The sequence below is a fragment of the Euleptes europaea genome, chromosome 4, assembly GCF_029931775.1.
Source record: "Euleptes europaea isolate rEulEur1 chromosome 4, rEulEur1.hap1, whole genome shotgun sequence".
NCBI lineage: Eukaryota > Metazoa > Chordata > Lepidosauria > Squamata > Sphaerodactylidae > Euleptes > Euleptes europaea.
The window spans coordinates 58,296,298-58,318,322 of NC_079315.1; the positions used below are offsets into that span (position 1 = coordinate 58,296,298).

General features: G+C 41.0%; 1 protein-coding gene across 1 annotated transcript; it reads right to left on the minus strand.

The window, feature by feature from the left end:
* Nucleotides 1-5,291: 5,291 nt before the first annotated feature.
* PRXL2C (peroxiredoxin like 2C) lies at nt 5,292-15,070 on the minus strand. Its single transcript, XM_056848773.1, has 6 exons — nt 14,879-15,070; nt 13,113-13,181; nt 11,544-11,597; nt 8,697-8,802; nt 7,167-7,298; nt 5,292-5,493 (listed from the first exon to the last, which is right to left on the minus strand). The coding sequence occupies exons 1-6, from the start codon at nt 15,068-15,070 to the stop codon at nt 5,366-5,368; spliced, it is 681 nt and encodes a 226-aa protein (XP_056704751.1). The 3' UTR covers nt 5,292-5,365.
* Between the last annotated feature and the right edge of the window lie 6,955 nt (nt 15,071-22,025).

A 22,025-nucleotide genomic window follows, 5' to 3' on the forward strand; every position in this document is an offset into this window, starting at 1 on the left:
ATATACATGGCTCTCTGCTGGAACAGACTCATGCAGGTTTTCAAAGTTTACAGTACTTCTTTAGTGGTCTTCACATAAGATGTCAATTGAAGACACCTACAAGGATGTGTCACCCACAGTTGTCTTCTATGAAGGCTAATAAGAAATATGGACCTTTGCATGGCACAATATCCCATGTGAACCTCACACTTTAAAAGTCTATTTATTCTTCCCTTCCCAGAGTCCGATTTAGTCACACTTCAGTGTCGCATCCCTCATTTGTCATTTTGATAACTTTCCCTTCCATTGATGCACAAATGGTCCCACTCTACATGTGAAAAATAGACACATCTGTCCTACCACCTTTACGCAGGACAAACAACACCAAGCCTGCTCAAGGTAAGCCTCATCCAGCCAAACACATTCCACAGATCGTGTGTGGTAGATGACCAGGGGCTCACATGAAGCTGCCCTTGGTCCATCAAAGTCAGTATTGTCTATTCAGACTGGCAGCAGCTCTCCAGGGTGAGGTCTTTCACATCACCTACTTGCCTAGTCCCTTTAACTGGAGTTGCTGGGGATTGAACCTGGGACCTTCTGCATGCCAAGCAGATGCTCTACTACTGAGCCACAGCCCCTCCCCTCCTCAATGCACTGTTGTGCTGCCTGCATCTGCCTGCCTAGTTCTGCAAAAACAGGGAAGTGGTGTTTGTCAACCATTTAGCAGACCACATCTCATGGCTGGAGCCCTTTTGGCCACCTCCCCCTCCTACCACCACACATCTCTTACCTTTATTTTTTTGCTGTGAAGTCACAGCCGACTTATGGCAACCCTGTAGGGTTTTCAAGGCAAGATATATTGGGAGGTTGTTTGCCAATGCCTGCCTCTGTGTCATGACCCTGGTATTCCTTAGAGATCTCCCATCCAAATACTAGCCAGGGTCAGGCCTCTTACCTAATGGTGAGCTAAAGAGCTGGCTGGAGGGAAAGGAATGACTGACACGCTCCTTCTCCATGGTATCTGATCAGCAAGGTGAAACCACAGCTCTCCTTCACTATCCCCACTGTACCCATGCTGGCAGAGAAAAGCCAGGCATCACCACGCTCCTCCTTGCTGACTCCACAGCACCTGGGAAAGCACGTCACCATTTTCTTCTTGCCAGCTCCACCATACCTGGGTCAGCTGGGCAAACCTGGGCACTGCCATGGTTCTTCCCAGTAACTCCATCATACCCAAGGAAGCAGGGCGAAGCTGGTCATTGCTCTTCCTCACTGAGCCCAGAATGCTTGGACCAGCAGTGGGAAGCTGTGCTCCTCTTCAGTGGCCCTACTGTGCCCAAGCTGTCAGGGCAAAGGCAGGTACTGCCATGCTCTCACTTACCAGTAGCAGGGCTAACCCAGGTGCTGCCATGCTCCTTGTCAGCAGTACTATAGCAGCAGGGTGACCTTCTGGGACAGGTGATCCTTCATGGCACCAGCCCCGAGAGTCCTCCCCCCCGTAAATAGCCCATCTATCCTTGGCACACACATTCTGCAGCCCTGATGTTTATGCAAGATTAAAATAATCCACACTGAACTGACGTCTAACAGATATGTGCTTAACTTTTTTTATTAGCAGGGAAAAAAACGGTGACACTGATGAGTGTATTCAGAGACTGTTAAAGGACTGAGCTTTGTCGATATGGCCAACTGGGACATCTTAAGTGGCTGCCCCTGCTATGGTAAACAGTTACATAAATGCTCAGTCTCAATTTTGGGTAGTTAATCTTAACTCACAGCTAAAGTGCAGGGGGAGTATGTCTGGATTTACAACACAAATAAAATGGAGTTTTGTGGCACCCTGAAGACCAACAGGTTTATTGCGGCATGTGCTTTCATGGACCAGAGCAGATTTCATAAGATGCATAAAGTGTGTCCCTATTGGTGCACACATACAACACAACTGTGAATAGTAGTCAAAAGGCTATGAAATACAAGACTGGCAGACTTGTCAGCTCCATTGTTTGCATCTTTCCTTTATACCAGTGTGCGTGAGCTCAGGGTCAGGCTCACGCATGTATGCTCACATATATATGCATGTTTACAAATAAAGGATATACATCATCCACCAATGAAGCCAGACTTTAGACTACAAAAAGCTTAAGGCACACTAACCTTTTGTCCTTAAAATGCCATAATACTGTTCGTTGCCACAATTCCTTTTTAAAAGAAACCAGCGTACTAAAAATGAAGGTGCTACAGAGACCTCAAATACATTTCAATTCCTTTACATTTGTATCAGTGAATCCCTCATGAAAACAAGGAACAGAATCCACTGCAAAATTCTGCTACACAAACCATAATGAAAACAAGAGAATTGTTCTAAAGCAGCAGTTGTTTCTGCTGATTAACATTTCTTGCTGGTAACAATATATATATTTTTAATGACCTCACTGTAAATAAATGCAATAAATACAATGGAAAAGTGTTTAGAAAATGCTGAACTTAAACACAGCTACTTCGAATACCACTCCACTTCAATGTTTATGTCATATTAAGGATGTGAGTAGCCTCCTCCCCTTTTACGGATCACATTATCATCTACATTACATAAAATATGCCTTCTGCTCCTTTTGCTTCCTTTTAGGAGATGCCTGCCATCTGCTGGATATTCAAATATTCTATTTCAGTTTCTTGATGTACTTCATTGATGAATTATTTTAGCAAACTACTTTTGCACAAACTTTTAGCTGGCTGCATTTATTAAAATTCCCACTGACGGTAAAAGAGTTGTGTACAGTTGAACCTACTGTTTGTATAAAATTGTAGGTAGCTGTGTTGGTCCAAAAAACAAACAAACAAACACCAACAGTTTAACTCTTATTAGAACGCAACCAATTTGTCATAAAGAATTGAGCAAGCTTTGATGTTTTCCAGAACTCTTGATCAGTAAGGATTTTCAGTTCAAAATACAAAAACAGAAAGGGAACTGGAGAGAAAGATGTTTCAGGGCAGAATGGAAAAAGCTAGAAGTCTGCAGTGTGTAGGTTCTTGAAATGAAGACCAGGAGGTGTTAGAGACTATGATAAAGAGGATACAAATGGTTTATACAGTTAATAAAGAGTTCAATGACTTGTTTGTCCTATCTAAATAGCAAAAGGATATTGCTGAAAAATGATCCATTTGCCTTTCCTGGTAAAGTCTGGGAAGAAGATTCATGAGCAGATATTATAAGATGGCTACTGGAGTGGTTGCAGTTAAGAGTTTGTAAGTCGAAGTTATATAATATGTAAATAACAATGCTAAGTTCCTTCTTAAAAGGTTGGGATCAGTTCTTTAGGGAATCTGGAAGACCTGCATAGAGTCTACTGATACAGAGGAACAAAAATTAGTCATTATTTCACTGCAAATATAAAAACCACTCACATTGTTGACAAATGACTATATATATTACATTGGAGGGTGATCTGGTGCCTAAAGCCCTGATTTATTAATTCTTGTAGTAGTGCTGAGTGGATATGGATTTGCTGATTGAGTGGATAAGCATAGGAATTTGCTACACATCTGATCTGTTTAGAAGGAGAGTTGGTTTTTATACCCCAATTTTTTCGACCTTAAGGGGTCTTAATCCCTTTCAATCCCTTTCAACTGGCTTTCAATCACCTTCCCTTCCCCTCCCCACAACAGGCACCTTGTGAGGTAGGTGAGGCCGAGAGAGTTCGGAGAGAACTGTGACTAGTCCAAGGTCACCCAGCAGGCTTCATGTGTAGGAGTGGGGAACCCAACCCGGTTCTCCAGATTAGAGACCACTGCTCCTAACCACTACACTACACTGGTTTTAGGTGGCCCATTGTTGCTGGCAAGTAATTGTTTTAGATTACAAGGGAACAAAGGTCTACTATTGCAGACAATTGTCTGCCAACACACCCTTCTGATATTTACATAGGACAAACAAATCTGTCTCTACACACATTAGACACATATTAAATGGACACATATTTAATATCCAGAATGGCAAAATTCAGTAGTTTATCCCACCAGGATACAATGTTGCCCAATTCTTCAACATCAAAGGAAGACTCCAACATGAAACTCCTGAATTAGAATTCATCCGGTACCTTGAAAACTATCCAGTAAGGGTTCAGTTTTGACTATGGGTTTACATGACACTACAGGTACTAAAACAGCTATTCTAGCAAATTTATGATATTTATAGCTGCAGTGAATAATTATGCAAATGAATTGAAGATAAATACAGTAGCAATATAGAACAGTCTTCCCATTGTTTTCAGTTTTTATATATGCTAATATATATCATGTCTAAACATCCGGAGACTGGTGCCATGAACAGACAAGGCAGCTCTTTCAAAAAACCTGAGAAAAGCCCCAAGTTCGTAGAAAAATCCGAAAATTAAAAAATGATACATTGGAGAGGGGTGTTAACCCCCCCAAAATAGCAGAAGCAGCAATTTTACCTTTAAAAAAGAAAATCTCAATGGCCATTGTAAATATTGCTAGGCAACCACAGCAGTATTTTCAAGCCTTGTCAGTAAAAGGGCCAGGGCTCTTTCCAGGGCTCTTTTGGCTTTTGAGTTACAGGTGCTGCTTCTATTATTTTTTTTGGGGGGGGGAGGAATAAACCCCTATGCATTTTTTTTTACATTTCCCCCCTGCAAATCTAGGGCTTTTCTCAGGTTTGCAGAAAAATCTGTCTTGCATGTTGATGGCTCCAAATTCTGGATTTAATTATCCACAGATTTGGCTATGTTCAAAATTAAAAATATTGAGGACACACACATAGACAACTGAGGACACATTTCCTGCATCTGATGAGAGCAGTGGCTCAGGTCTACAAAACTTAGGCTAGGCCACAGTATTTACAGTGCCACAACTCTTGGCTTTTGCTGAAATTTACACAGCTACCTCTCTGAGACCTTGATATCTATTTGGAATTGAGTGGGCATTCCTGACAGAAAGTCAGGAATCCCCTAGCTGAAGGAAGAGGAAAAATGGCTACAGTTAAAGAAAAAATATTTACAAATCCTGCTTTGTAAAGAGTCCAGACATCTGGATGTGTGTACCTTCCCTATCTTCTGTTTATTTATTACATTGTAGCATGACACTACTAAAGCATGACAAACAGAGAAAATACTGGAAACCGTGCGTAACCGTTAAAGCAAAATATAAAGACTTCTGGGTCCAGCAAGCTTGGACATACAATTTGCTATTCAACATTGGTTCTTTGAATGCACAAATGTGAAGTCCTTCTTCAGCTATTAGAAACCACCTCACTCAATCGCCAGAAATTTTCCACTTAGTGATATAACAGTATCTATATCTCTGACAAATAGACCGTTGCTGTATATCAAGTTTAGCTGACCATCCGCGAAATTCTTGCTCTGATAAGTCATACATCAATAATATGAAATCTGTTTGTAAAGTCTACTGTTTGAACTCCTGCAAGCTGCAAAACTGCATTAATGGGAGCATGATCCAACCTATTCCTGTCAAGATGCACAAAGTGGATTTCATTACCTAAAAGAAATTAAATATTATTAATGCCTCTGTAGCGGTATTTGATTAGTTCACCAGTTTTTTCTTGCTGATTTTGCATGTTAACTGAGTGTTCAAGCACTATAACTGTCAGTGCACTCTGTTTGCTTAAAGTTACTTTAATCTATGACAGTTAATTGAAACAATTACAGAAAAAGTTAAATTAATTGTTTTTAATAGAGGGTAAGAATGAAGATTGACCTTCTCATCTTACTTTATCAGGTGTAACTCAGATGCACCTGATGACTGGCTCATTCGCACTTGTGCTAATTATCTCATATTTAGTTAAGAACCAATCACTTATCTAGACAGTAATCACGATTATGACAGAGGAGATGTAGAGGAAGACAAGATTGATATTTCTCTGGATGGAAGTCTCAGAAAAAGATTAGGTGAGATTTCTGGCTGTGTGTGACTTGAGATTTTTGAAAATCTCTAAAAGCAGTGAGTCAAAAACCTGAAACCTGGTTTGTTTTTTTAAAATATTACTATATGATGATTAGGCAATGTTAGGAACTTTGATAATTTTAGCAGTTGTTTTTTCAGTAATTGCAGGGTTAATTTTTATATGTCTGTACTTTGTATTGTCTTGCATAATAAAGAGAACTGTTTATTTTTTTCTATCCCCATGATATAGAAGAGGATAGCCTTATAGCAGGGTCAAATGGTCTTGCAGAAAGGAAAAAGTCTGGCCCACCAATGTTAGGGGGGATTCTTTTAAAGATAAAATTACGGGAGATATTGCTATATCTCTGGGCAGAGGGAACTGTATAGTACAGAACAAAACAGAGTGAAATGAGATCGATGAAATAGCAGGGTCAGCCTTGCCACTAATTCCCCTTTAAGAGCTATATGCTACCAACTAGGCATCTAGTTGACACCTGCAAGGTATGTGGCTGTGCAGCACTTCGATGTGCAATAGAAATGCTCTCTAGAAAAATAGCATTTCTCCCAGTGACAAAATAGTGTTTTTGTTTTTATTCCTGCCATTAAAAAGAAGGAAGGTTCCTGGATCTCTTCCACAACAAACGTGTAATAATTGTGCATTTATTGTGTGTGTGTGTGTGGGGGAGGGGGGGTATCAGGTTGTCTAGAAAAGCTCTGTGCATCTTTGGGTAAGTGATGGTTGCTCACCCTTATTTCTACATTTGTAAAATAGAAATTATTATAAGCAACCTCCCAGGATTATTATTCGGATGAATCAGAGAATGATTAGATAATACTTTGGAGATTAAGTAAGGAGCCAAAGGGGTCTATGCTTGAATAACATCCCCATGTTATTCAATGAGGCTTCCCATAGTCACTGCTGAGTTTAGAAAGAGTACAGAGAGCTCCATCAAATATCCAGTTGCCAGTTGCCTAGAACACATGTCCTGTTCCTGTAACAGAGGCTTAATGGGATAGTATTTACCAGGTATTTATTTACCTCCATGCCATGAAACGTTTCAGCAGCCCTTTTCCACTCACAAAGCCCCAGTTAAGGGACAGGACATTTTTCTCCAGGCCTATGGACAACCCTAGTCCCATCTTAAGTAAGAAATGCAAAATGACATTTCCAACATAAGATAATATTTCCATATTCTGAGAGGAATAGTCAGGAGTGAAAAGACATTCCTAGATAGAACTATGAGGTTTTTTTTTTTTTTAAGTCTTACCTGGACCTAAAATCAAAGTCCCTCCCTGCTGAGCTGGATCTCCTTGAAAATCAAATGCAGGACTGGCCATTGCTCTCCACATGCTCTTAATGCTTCCTGATAGCAGGTTGGATTTAACATGAGGACTCTGTACTGAAATAGTGTAATATAGAAGATGAAGCATACATATAGAAGATGAATTTACATTTGCTCCATAAGTACACTAGGCAGTAAATCTGGTACTGAGCAAGTTATTCAACTGAAATCAATGGTCCTAATAGCAATTAAATGTACTTAGGATCTCTTTGTTTGAATATCTGAAGAGCCCATTTGAAAAACCCTGCTGTACATGTGCAGTGTGCTTTTTTTTGCAAATAGGGGATGTTTGGGGGGGGGGGTGTCCTAATCTGCTAATGGATAAGATAAGATGTGAATATGTTATATATGTGAGTGGCTTCTTGTAAACCCTAGAATTTGAACTAGAGATCCATGAAATTCATGGAGGCAATTCATAGGTGTAATATTTACCCATTAGTACATATCAATGATATATCGTTTATCCATTTGCCTGGCTTTTGATAGTGTCCCTGATGATACAAGCTCAGGACCTGTAAAGAATCATGGGGGAGGAGAACAAATAACTGTGAAACCCCCCTGACCCAAACCTCCCTCTCTTAGGGGCTTCTATTTTGTTCTCTCTCTTAGCCACTCTCAGCATTCCAATGGGAATGAGCATGCTCAGTCCTAACCAAGTCATGGGGGGGGTCAGTATTTTTTTCAATATCCAGATTATTATTTTTCTATATACCAAGCAAGACTCCTGTATATATAGAACCCCCAACCTTTTCTCTAGTTGGTCACCTTTCACTGCTTTCATGATATGGACTCCTTCACCATGCACTTTGCAATTAAAGGGAACAAGCTGGGGCCTGTGATTTATTAGGGAGGAATAAATGGTTTGGAAATACTCTCCCTTAAATCTCCCCTTCTATGAGTCTATAGACTCATAAGCTTGAAATGGCCCATTTCCCCTCCCTTATATTCACCTTAACTGACTCTCAGCTGCTTTCAATATTAGCCCTGGTCACAAGTTACAGTAAACACACAAAGAATCCATGTATACTTGATTGTTTTTTTATACATGCTTTCAGTAGTTCTCAAATTACATTCAATGTATGCACAGCTCACATTTATCTAAGTACTGGTCCCTGGTTTCGTTTGTAAAGTGAATACACATTAGGTCTTTTTTTTTTTTTTTTTTACAAACATTAGTGTACACCTACATGCTATGTTCATTCACTTTATCATGTGAACAGGGCTAGCCTGTGCTTCTTGGAGCATATTTGGTCCTCATACAGCCACTTTTTGGATTTTAAATTTTTTACAGTCAAGTTATTCTGCACCATTGTAGGAACTCCTACTTTCTCTGCGTGTGGACTGGTTTTGCTACTACCCACTTTATATTCAATATAGTAAAAACGGTGAAACTATTCTTACTTGCTTCTTTTTGAGCTGGGGTCTCTAATCTTTACATTTGATACTACTGCCTACCTGATGCGATGAATGCTTCCCCTCTTTTCATGCCAAGTGTTCTATAAATCTTCCTCTCAGGATCTACAAACATTTCATGGGGATAACCTGTCAAATTACAAAATGGCTGCAAGAAATATGTAAATACCAGAAGATTACATTACAAAGTCTTTTATACCTCCTGGAAAAGTATAAAACTGCACTTCTAGGCACACAATGGCCATTTATACATGGGAGGTTTTGCCTTGGATTTTCTGCTCTCTATATGCACATTTCCCCCATCTGAATTCTCAAAACTTGAAAATAAGCACCCATGCAGAACTTTGAGAATTTGGATCGGAAAAATGGGCATCTAGAGAGCAGCAAACCCAAGGCAAAAAAACCCCATGCATAAATGGCCAAGGGCCATTAAATGGGACTTTCTCCCGAGTAAACATAATTAGGTTTTTGTTTCATGACTGCATTCATAAGTCCTCATTAATTTATTTAAAACATTTATTAGCCACCTTTATCTCTTGCAGAACTCAAGGTGGCTTACAATATAAATACAACAAAGATTTTTTTTAAAGCATAATAAAAAGAATATGAATAAAATAACCAAAAACAACAACAACACAAAATACCACAATTTAAAAACTCTAGTTAGGACTGTGAATAAATAAAAAGTAAATCAGTCACATGCAGTCCTAAATGAAAATGTCTTCAACTATCTCTCGAAGAACAACAGTGAAGGGGCCGGAGACACCTCCCTAGGGAGGGTGTTCCATAATTGTGGGGTTCTCCCCCAAAAGGCGTTGTTGTGTGCCCACCAGATGAGCTTCTTTGATTGGTAGAACAGTCAGGAGGTCCTCTCCCTGAGATCATAATTTCTAGGCAGGAACATATGGGAGAAGATGGTCCTTCAGATACCCCAGTCCCAAGCCATGTAGGCCATTAAAGGACAAAATCATCCCCTTGAATTGGGCTTGCGAGTGGATGGGTAGCAAGTGCAACTGCTGTAGTATCGTGGTCATATGTTCCCCATAGCTGGGCCTGACCAGCAGTGTAGCCGCAGCACTCTGTAGCTTCTGAACAGTCTTCAACATAGAGTGCATTGCAAGTAGAGTGCACTGCAACAGTCCAATGTAGATATAACTAAGGTAGGAATCACTGTGGTTAGACCTGACTGAACTAGGAAAGTGTGCAGCTGATGCACAAGGCAAAGATGGGGCAAAGCACTTCCAGACACTGCACCCGCCTGGTTTTCTAAGGTGACCACTGTGCCAAGCAACATTCCCAAGCTGCAAACCTGGCTTTTCAAGGGGATCTCTCCCCAGGAGAGATCTTGAGTCCCCGGTTTGCCTTTCTACTAACTCAGAAAACCTCCGCCTTGAAGGATTAAGCTTCAGCTTGTTCACCCTTACCCACCCTATTACTGATTCCAAGCACCAGATCAGAACATCAAAGGCATCTTCAAAATTGGTTGAAAAAGAAGGGTATAACTGGATATCATTTGCATATTGGTGACACCACAGCCCGTACCCCTTGATGACCTCTCCCAGTGGCTTCATATACATATTAAATCGCATGGGGGATAAGATGGAACCTGTGGCACCTCACAGGTCAACAGAGCAGGAATCCCCCAATGCTACCTTCTAAGACCCACCCCCCAGGTAGGACTTGAACCACGGTAACATGGTGTCCCTTAGTCCCAGTGCTGAAATGAGGCTCAGTAAGATACTATGGTCAATAGAATTGAAGGCTGCTGAGAGATCCAGCAGAACTAGCAGGGTCATATTCCTGTTGTCTAGTTCTTGATGGCATCATCAACCAAGGTAACTAAGGCAGTCTGTTCCAAATCCTGGCCTGAAGCCTGACTGAGATTGGTCCAGAAAACCATTCTCTTCCAAGATCTGAGAAGCAACAACCCACTCTAGCACCTTGCCCAAGAAAGGAAGACTGGACAGTGGCTGGAAATTTTCCGACACAGTAGAGATCAGAGAGGTTTCCCCCCCAAAAAACAGGTCTAATCACTGCTTTCTTGAGCTCAGGTAGCACAACTTCTGCTCTCAAGGAAGCATTTACCACTCCCCTTACCCACTCAGCCAGTCCCTCCCTGGCAGTGCTTATCAGCCTGGAAGCGCAAGGGCCAAAAATGCTGGTTGTAGTTCTCCCTTGTCCAAGGATCTTGTCCACATCGTCATGATCCACAGGCTGAAAAGTATCCATATAGATCAGACAAGCAGATGCCAAGGGTACATCATCTCACAGAAGTGTATGTACCACTATAAGGAAAAGGACTTGTTTCCTTTCCAATGCATGAAAGGGCAGGTTCTTCAAGTTCAGCATTTTGAGTGCAGTTGGCCACAGATGGCAAAAAAGTGTGTATTCACTTAAGCTTTCAGAAAATTTGATGAGTATCTTTGTTAAAATCAACCACATTTGCTCTAGGATACTTAAAAGCAATACCCATGGAATCCAGTTGTATTTATTTAAATGTGTTTTGATATGCTACGTAGACCCTTTATGGAATACAAGTATTGATTCATGTAAGCATTCACTTCAGCTTCACCACTTGAACTCAGCTGAAGTCAAACTTGGAAAATCAGTCCCTAATTATGTGCTTGGAGTTGATTTACACATGCTACACTAATAATTACATTGGATAAATTTGCTCTGATACAGTTATTAAATATAGCTATATCCTATTTTGATTTCCTCCAAGCATGGATGCCATTTGGCAGGCACTGTTGTGGGGGAATAGAAGAAAAACAAAGTAGTACGTATCAGCAAACGAACTGTTTATGGGAAGGAATGCCAAGAGGTAAAGAGGGCTGAATTTATAACAAATCTTTCAATGATTTGTCACGGTTTTCCACTTGTACTTACCTTAATATGGTGGTGTGATGATTGTCCAATAACTACAAGTCTTACATTTGCATCCTAAAGAAAAATACCATGTAAATATAAGTCTCAAAAGTGATACCAGTTCCTACAGAATGATCCTAATACTCACCATGCTAACACTTAGGCTGTTACCGCACTAGGTATTCCCAGTGATGTATCAGGAGTTTGGAAATGTTATAAAAAACATCACTTTAAAAGGATTTTTGGATGCCACGGCTAAAAAATGGTTGCAAGACGTCTTCACAGCTAAAGGGGCCAAACAAAGTGCGAACAGTATTTTTTATAACAGTTTCAAACTCTTAATACATCAGTGGGAATACCCAGCGCGGTAATAGCCAATGGCTGTGAATACTGCAGTTTTTCCAAATGATACACTATGTTTATATTATCACAATAAAGATACAATGGAGTTGGAGGGAGACATGTTTTTGGATTTTGGTGCCAGTTCTCTAAAGCTACTGATGAAATCTGTTTTCTAGACTTATTATTGTTATTGTTGATTATTGTAATTCAAAAGCACAGAGAAAGGGACAAGGATTGAAGCCAGTGGACACAACAGTGAAACAGAGCCATTAACAACTTTGTACTGTCACAATTGTCAACATTAAATGAAAAGTATTAAAGAAGCTGTAGAAAAAACGCCACTAATACCAAAATCAGTTGGGCTTATTAAAACTCATAAAATTTCTTCTAACCTTGATGAAGCAAACAAAGCCACTTTATGAACTATAATTAAATCTTTACTGTCTGGCAGCAATACAACAGGTAACTTACATTAACCAACATCTCAATTTCAAATGGCTTTCAATGGTTTGAAGAATTTAGATATGCACTTCTAACAGAGCAATCCTAAGAGGGGTAGTTCTGGTGGGGCCAGGTATGGCACGTATGCAGGCCTGGCGCCACACGCCAAAAATGTACATTTCCAAAACCCCTGTGAAATGGCTCTGTTCAGCTTCATGGGGCTACACTGCCCTTTTTGCAGGTGCAAGTTGGAATTGTTTATGGGAACAGTTCACCTGCAGTGAACTGCATATTCATTTATTGGGACAAATGAACAGTTGCACCTGCAGGAGGCGTTCCCAGGGCAAAAGGGCTCAGGGAGCTGACTAACGTCAGCCACGCCCCAAGAACACCCCCTTTGGCACCAGCGCGAGCCCTTGTGCCAGAGAAATGCTGCTATGGCGGCACCCATGCGTGACACTGCTGTGTGGCTCCCTGGCACCGGTGTAAGTAGCTCTTTGCCAGCATTAGTGCCCATTTAGCTAGTGCAAGTGACACTAACGCCGGCGCAGGGATCACGCCAGCTCCTAACACCATTTGCCCCTCTTCAGGATTGCTCTGTCAGTTAAGCAGCACATATTCCTACAAGCCAAGCTGTAGCCACTGGCCTATTTACTAGAAAATATTTACCATATTAAAAAAAGAAAGTCAAAACATATGTGGGGGGAGCTCATTCACAGTGTGTATTATACAGTGTTCACAGACTAGTGTAAAACGGTAATATTGTCCTCCTAAATTTTGAAAAATAGTAAAAATTGTTTTACTTACTTGTAAAAATTCTTTGGGAATTTTCCCCAGATCCTCCACATATTCCTTACAGGCATAACACAAGAAATGCTGAAAAGACCCAAGGGGGATGTCAGATGACTCCACTGCAATGGAACTATTATATCTCAAAGGTTAATGGGGAGACTAAAGTGCATCATATTTCACAACTGGAAACTGGAATGAATAGTGTTGGTCTCAGTGGTTAGGGATCATACTTGTTTCCTCATAATATTTAACAGAGTTAAAACTCTACCCCTTCTTGTGGATCAAGAGAACCAGATGTTTTGCTGAAACAAACAGGTTATGCTCTCCTGGAAGTGATTTCAGTGTGCAGCCAACATGTTCATTAATTGGGACAAATGAAAATAAACGGGGATGTATCTAATTGAAACAATAGAGGCTGATGGAATTGTAATTGAACAGAAGAGACAAAAATGAATGATGTACACACACACAGGCTCTAAAAAGGCTAACATAGAGAGAAATACAACAGGAACTCAATAAAGCCATTTGAAGATGCTATTAAAATGAATTCTTTAGCCAGTCAGTGTTAAATTATATGGAGCTAAGCAAATGCAAATTATATGGAGCTAAGCAAAAGGAGCCCCATGGCGCAGCGTGGTAAGCTGCAGTACTGCAGTCCAAGCTCTGCTCATGACCTGAGTTCGATCCCAACGGAAGTTGGTTTCAGGTAGCCAGCTCAAGGTTGACTCCGCCTTCCATCCTTCAGAGGTTGGTCAAATGAGTACCTAGTGCTTTTACAGGGGACCTTTACCTTTTTAAAGCAAATGTATAAGGTTGGATGTATGGAGAATGAAGGACAAGACACAGATATAATTCAGAACATGTCTATCTTGCTCCCCTTTTGTTTGCAATGCCACTTTCCTTCCCCTCCTCCCATTATCTTATGTGTTATTCTTCTCTCCAGACCATTTGTTTCTACTATCCTTTCTTTTCATTCAGTGCATTAGCTGTCTAATGCTCTTATACTGGTTGTGGTGGAGCTCAAGACCAGACCTTTTCTTCACACTTGAGTTACTCCTGTTTTGCTTGGGAGTTGATCCACAAGCACTGGAATAGGTTTGGGCCATTCCTGTGTATTTTCACAGTTATGGAGTCAGTTTATTTTCCTTCTGCATGTGGCTTAAATAATTTTCAAGGGAGGATGATGCTGTCATCATCAATGGGGTCACTGGTGGCATCACAGCACCCTCTTGTTTTTTTTTTTAACGGTCCTAAAAACCTATGCTCAAATGCCAGCATCACTGCTTTCCATGGGACTTACTTCTAAACAGAACCCCCAAACAAAAACCACATAATCGTTTTTATAAATCCCAAGTAAAAAGATAGGGGAGAAGTGCACAAGCTTTTGAGTTCTCCAGGTTTCTTCATCAGGTTGGATGTTAAAAGCAACGTGTGTGTATTGGTTTTGAGGCCAGGACCTTTAAGCATTCTTCTGACTCCGCTGGGGGAATCTTGCAGCTTTAGAATGCATAAGGGCGTTTGGCCAGAAACATCTTTTTTTTTTCTATTTCCCCTTTAAAAAAAATCCAGCCCAAGGAAGTTCTGAAGAATTCAAAAGGGGCACTATTCTGTGTCATTTTGGTTGGTCTTTTGCTTGTGGGTTTTTCCTTTGGACCTGGGGTGCCTAACGCGAGCGCAGCCGGCACCTACAAATACTTCTGAAACATTTCCTGGCGTCCCCACCCTCCCAGGGCGCCTGGAGGCTCCGGCCCAGCTGGGCGCGGCACAGCCGCTTCTCTCACCCGCACGAACACCACGACCGTCTTTTGCTGCTGCCAGAGGGCTCCGAAAGGCAGCCCCTCCCCAGCTGCGTCCACCACCAGGCGCGAGGAGGCGTCTCGCAGCCGCACGGGCTCGCCTCCCGCGTCCTGCCAGGCGCGCGGCCGGCTGATTTGCCGCGTGACGGGCGGCGTCTCCCCGGGAGGATAGGCCATGCTGGGCGGGGGGTCGCCTTCCCGACGGCTGCTTCGCCCGGGCCAGCGGGGCCTGGGAAGGGAGGAGAGGCAGGTGGAGGGCGTCTCTTTGCCCGGGGCTGGGCGAACTCCTCGGCCAATAGCAGCGGGAGGAGGAGGCGCCGCAGATTCGGGCGCCTTCTGGACCCAGGAGCACGTGGGAGGTCCCGGCCGTGCAGTCCAGCTCGGTCCCCCCCCCCTCCGATAGGCCGGTTGAGAAATACATACAGCCGCTTCGGCCACTCATTGAGCGGCTGCGTATTTTGGGTGGGAGGGTCAGCAAACTCGGCCAACCAGTGGTAACTCGCTTTTCAGTTTTGGGTTGGTGGCACAGGAAAACGAGCTTGTTGTCGAAGTATTAGTCGCTGTTCATATTCGTTGATCTAATCCCTTATTCATACTCTGTATTAATTTTTTATATCAGGTATTGGTTTTATAATGTTGGATACGACAAGAATTGATTTAATTAAAATAACGTAGGGGATTCGTTCCGTTAGCAAAAGATTATACGATTTAATTTTAGATGGAGGAGGGAGAGGGGGAAGTCATTTGATTGTTAAATTGTAAATACTATATGTTTTTCTTTTTTATTATTATTATCATATTGTTTTTATGGATATATTAAATTAAGAAAAAAATATTTTTAAAAAGAAGTATTAGTAACTGTTCCATTTTTGACATTAGTGTGCATTAGCAATTGACCAAGAACAGCCGCAACAAAGATCCACAGCTGTAGTTAATTTATAGTGTCTGATACCAGAAATCAGAAAAACGTTTCCAGGATTGACAAAAGGTGGGCATTTTCTATCTGCTGCCCCTAAGAAGCACAAGCTCTGTTATCCTTGACAGTTTTACAAGTTGACATACTGTTTGGATCCATGTTTAACTGTCAGATTTTGCCAATTTGTTTCTATTAATGTCTTGGCAATAGTAAACAGATTAGCGCTCATATTTCTATTTACCATCTAATAAACCAACTAGGAGAACCTGAGGAGTATTTGAGATTTTATAACTGGTAATACATTCCCTTTCAACTATAACTTTTATACAACATTGCTTAACAATGGGATAACACCACCACATGCAATCATAATAGGCAGAAATGGCTCTAACATCTGTAGTGTCCTCTACCAAAGACTTTAATGTATGCAAATAAAGGTACCACTAAGGTTGCCAACCTCCAGGTATTAGCTGGAGATCTCCTATTACAAATGATCTCCAGCCAATAGAGATCAGTTCACCTGGAGAAAATGGCCGCTTTGGCGATTGGACTCTATGGCATTGAAGTCCCTCCCCAAACCCCACCTTCCTCAGGCTCCACCCCAAAAATCTCCTGGTATTTCCCAAACTGGAGCTGTCAACCCTAGGTACTACACATATGATGTTATATAAAAGTTCTAAATCATATTAATAATAGTGGCTTCCAAGGTAGATGCTTTTTCACATAGCTCACCCTATTTCTAGGGTTGCCAGCTCAACTGGGCCATAGTTTTCCCAGGTAGAGGCTGCCAGGGAGAGGGAAGGATGGAAAGGCAAAGATGTGGGAGAAAATCAAGTTAGTTTGAGTGGTAGGTGCAAAGGAGAGGACGAAGCAGGAAATGGGAAGATGCAATGGGGGCTGCCAGGGAAGGAAGGGTTATAGTGGGAGAGGAGAAAATGAGATGTCCTCTGTTTTGGAATAGGCAATGTCTGGTGTACAAAGAGGAAGAGAAGACTGTGCAGAGGGCAGTTAGATAGGATAGTGAGGTCAGTACCTTCTGTCCTGTTAAGTGTCCTGTTGAAGGCGGCTGAGAGGAGACATGATAGAGGTCTATAAAATTATGCATGGTTTGGGGAGAGTGGACAGGGAGACGTTTTTCTCCTTCTCCCATAATACTAGAACACGGGGTCATCTGCTAAAGCTGGAAGGTGAGAGATTCAAAACAGATAAAAGGAAGTATTTTTTCACACAACGCATAGTTAAATTGTGGAACTCCCAGCCCCAGGATGTGGTGATGGCTGCCAGCTTGGAGGGCTTTAAGAGGGGAGTAGACATATTCATGGAGGAGAGGGGTATTCATGGCTGTTAGTTAGAATGGATACTAGTCATGCTGCATACCTATTCTCTCTAGTATCAGAGGAGCATGCCTATTATTTTGAGTGCGATGAAACACAGGCAGGATGGTGCTGCTGCTCTCGTCTTGTTTGTGGCTTCCTAGAGGCACCTGGTTGGCCACTGTGTGAACAGACTGCTGGACTTGATGGGCCTTGGTCTGATCCAGCAGGGTCTTTCTTATGTTCTTATGTCTTTCCTTGTCTATCTCCAGATTGCTACTCTTAGGGCAATGTTCTCCTTCTTCTGGGAAGTTCCATTCTCACTCTTGTTCTCTCTTTCTCAGCTAGTCATGTAGTTAGGTCCCTGTCTCTCTCCTCTTTATTCTCAAGTATGTCCGTTCCTGAATAAACCTTTATCTATACTTTAATCAGGTTGTGCACCTTTGTTGAGTTAATTACTCTGCCAACATCTGCAAGTCCTTGTGGTTCCTTCTCTTGTTTTATTTAGTAGCTACCCCAGGAACAATAGAGAATAGGAAATAAAATAATTGTGGATATTTGACTTAACAGATTTTTTTTAAATGACTCCCTTTGTTGTTATATTTTACTGCTCTGGATATTCAACATAGCCCAGGCTAAAAATCTAAATTAATTAGTAAACAGCTTCAGCCAAAAAAGGAGTGAAATGTAATTCCCTGGAGACACAGCGTTCAGTTGTCGTAAAAATGATGGACACTTTTATAATGCAATCAGATTTTGCACCAATTATTTTCAATGCATAGTTGAATGGCTGGAGGATATGCAAAGCATTCTCTGCAATGCAACTTTACAAACTGACCACTTGGTGTCAGAGATGTATTACACGCTGTTGCTCATATGCCATTACATAGGCTTTCTAAAATCAGACAAGCTTGTCTATCGTAACAGCGGTGTTCACGTTTACTGTTAAGATGGTTTTGCCAACACAGTTCCTTATAATTTCTATTCTGATTTCCATTCTCTCTGACATGTCCTGTAAGCCTTATCAGTTTCCATTTCTCTCCCTCCTTCCCTTTTCTTTATCTGTATATCCCTGAGTAGTAAAACAACTCTAGCTATGCAACTGACTGAGAGGTATTTGACAGGAAAATGTTAATAAAAGATGTACTCACTTTCCCTGGAGAGATTCTGTGTGCTCATAATTAGGCCTGTTTTTTTTTTTTTTTTTTTTTTGCGGGGGGAGAGAGATTAATCACAACAACTTTCAGATAGTTTCTGTTGAAATGGTATATCCCATCATGAAAATATTGCTTTTGACTATGCTTCTCATTAGGAAAGCTCAAAACATCTGGTCAGCAAATGGAAAGTTTAAACAGAAGTTTATATTTCTTGACTAAAATCTTCTGTTTCTAGATTTTTGAATGGAGATTCTGAATTTTAGACTACGCAAATACAAAACTAACCTGACCAAGGAGTAAGTCCCGAAAGAGAAATGGAGCCAATGTCACCGAGAGCAAAACAAAGGCGCTGGAGTCTGTCTGTCATCTTCATACATTTTAATTCTGGACCTGAATGAAAGGTCTAGTTTGGGAATTACAAAATGAAACAATTTGGAAAATATGACACTCTTGTTGTTGTCTACTTGTTTGTTTATAGGATTTACATCTCCCCTTCTACTTAAAAAGCACTTAAGGCATCTCATAATAAATTTTTGAAAAATCAGTAATGGTTATAGAAAAATTAAAGTAAACCAAAAAATCAATGGAGTGGGTTGTCAAAATGTATCCCAGACCAACAGTCCCTTAAAAAAATGAAACAGCTTTGATACCACATCTGCTTTCTTTTTCTGATATATCAATACTCAGGTCTAGATACAAATATATCATGTTCCAGGGCAGTCACTGTGTCAGGATACAGCCCCAACGTGGCCCACAGAATAAGGTTGCCAACCTCCAGGTACTAGCTGGAGATCTGCTATTTCATCTGATCTTCAGCCGATAGAGCTCAGTTCACCTGGAAAAAATGGCCGCTTTGGCAATTGGACTCTATGGCATTGAAGTCCCTCCCTTCCCAAACCCCGCCCTCCTCAGGCTCCGCCCTCAAAAATTCCCATCAGTGGCGAAGAGGGACCTGGCAACTAGTTTCCGCATCGTGCCAGAAGTGACGTCATCTTGCAGAGGCGTAGATTGCTGCCTCTTGTACCCACCTCCCAAAAGCTCCCGCCAGTTGCCAGGAGGGACCTGGCAACCCTAATCTCTACACACATCACAAATTAGTTTAACATTCTCTAGTTTGCCCTTGAAATATAATATCAGTAATGAATCTCATCTGTTTACTACAGCAGATTCTGTAGAGACAGCCAGAACATAGCTGTGGCTGGCACTGTACTCCATATTACTGATAACATTGGATGTTAATTCCCCCACCCACCCCTTGTGAATAGTCTGTCACTTTTGTTTGATTTATGGGGAGGTTTTCTTAATGCTATTCTTCCAAACTCATATTGGAATAGTAAAATCATGTTTTTCTCCTCTCTCTTCCATTATTGCTCATAAATAACACTACAATTACAATTTAAACTGCAGATGTGTATTCCCATCTTTTTTTAACAAAATGAAAACATGCCATGAAAGCAAGAAAAAATGAAAAGAAAAATGTTCACATTGTTATTTCCATAATTTGAGGTACAGATAAATATTTCAAAAGTAGATACTATTGGCTCACAAAGTTATCTTTCATTTCACATTCAAATGTATGGCAAACAAAGCCCATTTTTCAGCCAATATATTTCTTAGTCCCACCTTCTTCCACTTGAATATAAGAACAATTCTTGCATTTCTTTAGTATCATCGCTGCCTCTTCCTGTCGGCTGTTTGCCTGTTCTTCTCAGGTAAAACAAGTAATTAGATAACAAATGGGAGGGGAGTATGAGATGGTTAAATCCATAAGGCCTCAAGAAGTAACAAGATTATATACATTTCCCATGGGGACAGTCCTTACATTGATTATGAGAATACCATAGAAAAATGCCGTGTAGAAATGGCAACCACAGCTGTAGAGTAGCACAGGAACCATTCCTTAGTTTCTGTAAGTTGTTATCTGATGTACATTAAATAACAGTTCACCAGTACTAAACACTTCATTCATTGGTCTTTTAACATATGGCAATCAGTAGTTTGGATCCTGTGATATGTGACCAGACAGGAAAATGTACTTAGCACATTTCCCTTTGCACAAGTAATAGCACAAAGACTGCAGCAGGCATACAATCACTTTCACTTAGCACAAGAGACAGCAATGAGTAATTTTAGCACTTCTTGCATAAAAACTGTTGTGCATGTAGGAATTTTCTGCGGGATTCAACCTTGTATTCGTGTCCTGTGTAAGACAGTCAAATGAAGCCCTCTTAAATGTCTTAGCAAATAAACTAGAAGATCATGCGGAATAAGAAAACTATGAAATTGGGATCTGCGATCTGTGAAAAACATTTCAGGTTTGTGTATTGTGCTTTTACTTTGGGGGGGGGTTTACACCTCAAACACTTTAAAATATATGCAATATATGCACATATATGCATATATGCAATAATGCAATCCATATATTCCTAAATGTATAAAGTGGAAGGGGTAAGATATGGGGCAGAGCAAAAAGGTTGAAACGTTTTCCACCTTTTACCTCCATCTTCACAGGCTCCCATCACCCCAGCCCAGCTATGGAGATATACACATGGAAGCAAGGTGTATGCCTATCGCTTGCAAAACTAGGAACCACAATATAAATGGGATATAAACTGGTAGGTGCCTCAGAAATCTGACAGATCTAGTTGGCTCTGAAACACTAGCTTGATTATGATTGCATTACTTTGAAATCTCTAACAATTATTGTCAACAGCTGGGCTTTTGGCTGTAATTTCATTCTCACTTTCTGTCCACAGCTAGCCCTAACGTCTTCATAATAAAGTTATAATACATGAATTATAAAATGACTTTGCACCCCTTGCAATATACTAAACCCACTAGATGGTGCTGTTAGTTAAGGATTTGTTTCATTCTGTTCCGCAGGACAGCTAAATTGTGGCAGAGTTTTGCTGGCGAAGAAAATATGGAAGTGATTCATCACAAAACCATTAATTCAATCAGTCCTGATTATGTTGCAAAATGAACATTTTATAGGGTCATATTTTATATTAACAGATATGTGCTCATAGAATTGGTGATTTTGCAAAATTGCTTTTTAAACTTCATGGATCTTTGCAATATTAAAGGATCATCTTGTATTTTAACAGCCATATCAACGCTATGGTTAAAGGGCAAACAACAGTAATCAGTAATTGAGGTAGAATATCTGCTATATAAAAACAATCAACTAAATAATTACGCTTTACAGCAGAAGCTTCATGGAATTAACATGAAACAAAATGTGGACAAGAGGACAGGCCAACAAATAATGTGACCCAGAACGCTTCAGATCTTGGGAGTCAGGTGGCTTGCTAGAGCCAATCTCAAACCATGTTTTGGTATGTTGGGGCAGTGCTGTCAGATGGGTGAGAATTCTTATATAAATGCAAGGCTTTGGGGGACTTTGGTTGATTGCTGTACATTTCTTGCTCTTGTCTACAAGTATAAGACAATTCAGGCTCATCAAAACACTATTTTTTTCATCCAACCTGATTTCATAGAATCGTAGAATTGGAAGGGGCTCTCCTCTGCCCCTGCTCCATTCTGTCCACATCCTTTTTGAAGTGAGGCCCCCAGAACTGCTCACAGTACGCTAGGTGTTGCCTGACCAATGTGATGTACAGCGGGACTATGACATCTTGTGATTTGGATGTTATGCCTCTGTTGATACACCCCAAGATCGCATTAGCCTTTTTTGCAGCTGCATCACACTGGCTGCTCATATTTAGCTTGCAGTCCACCCATAC

Bases quoted from the DNA above. Each gene is read 5' to 3' on its own strand.
- PRXL2C (XM_056848773.1), bottom strand. From the start codon at position 15,070: ATGGCCTATCCTCCCGGGGAGACGCCGCCCGTCACGCGGCAAATCAGC. The intron at 8,803-11,543 runs GTAAGTACAAGT...TATTTCTTGCAG, and splicing joins CATCACACCACCATATTAAG to CCATTTTGTAATTTGACAGG. The intron at 7,299-8,696 runs GTAGGCAGTAGT...ACACTATTTCAG, and splicing joins GGAAGCATTCATCGCATCAG to TACAGAGTCCTCATGTTAAA.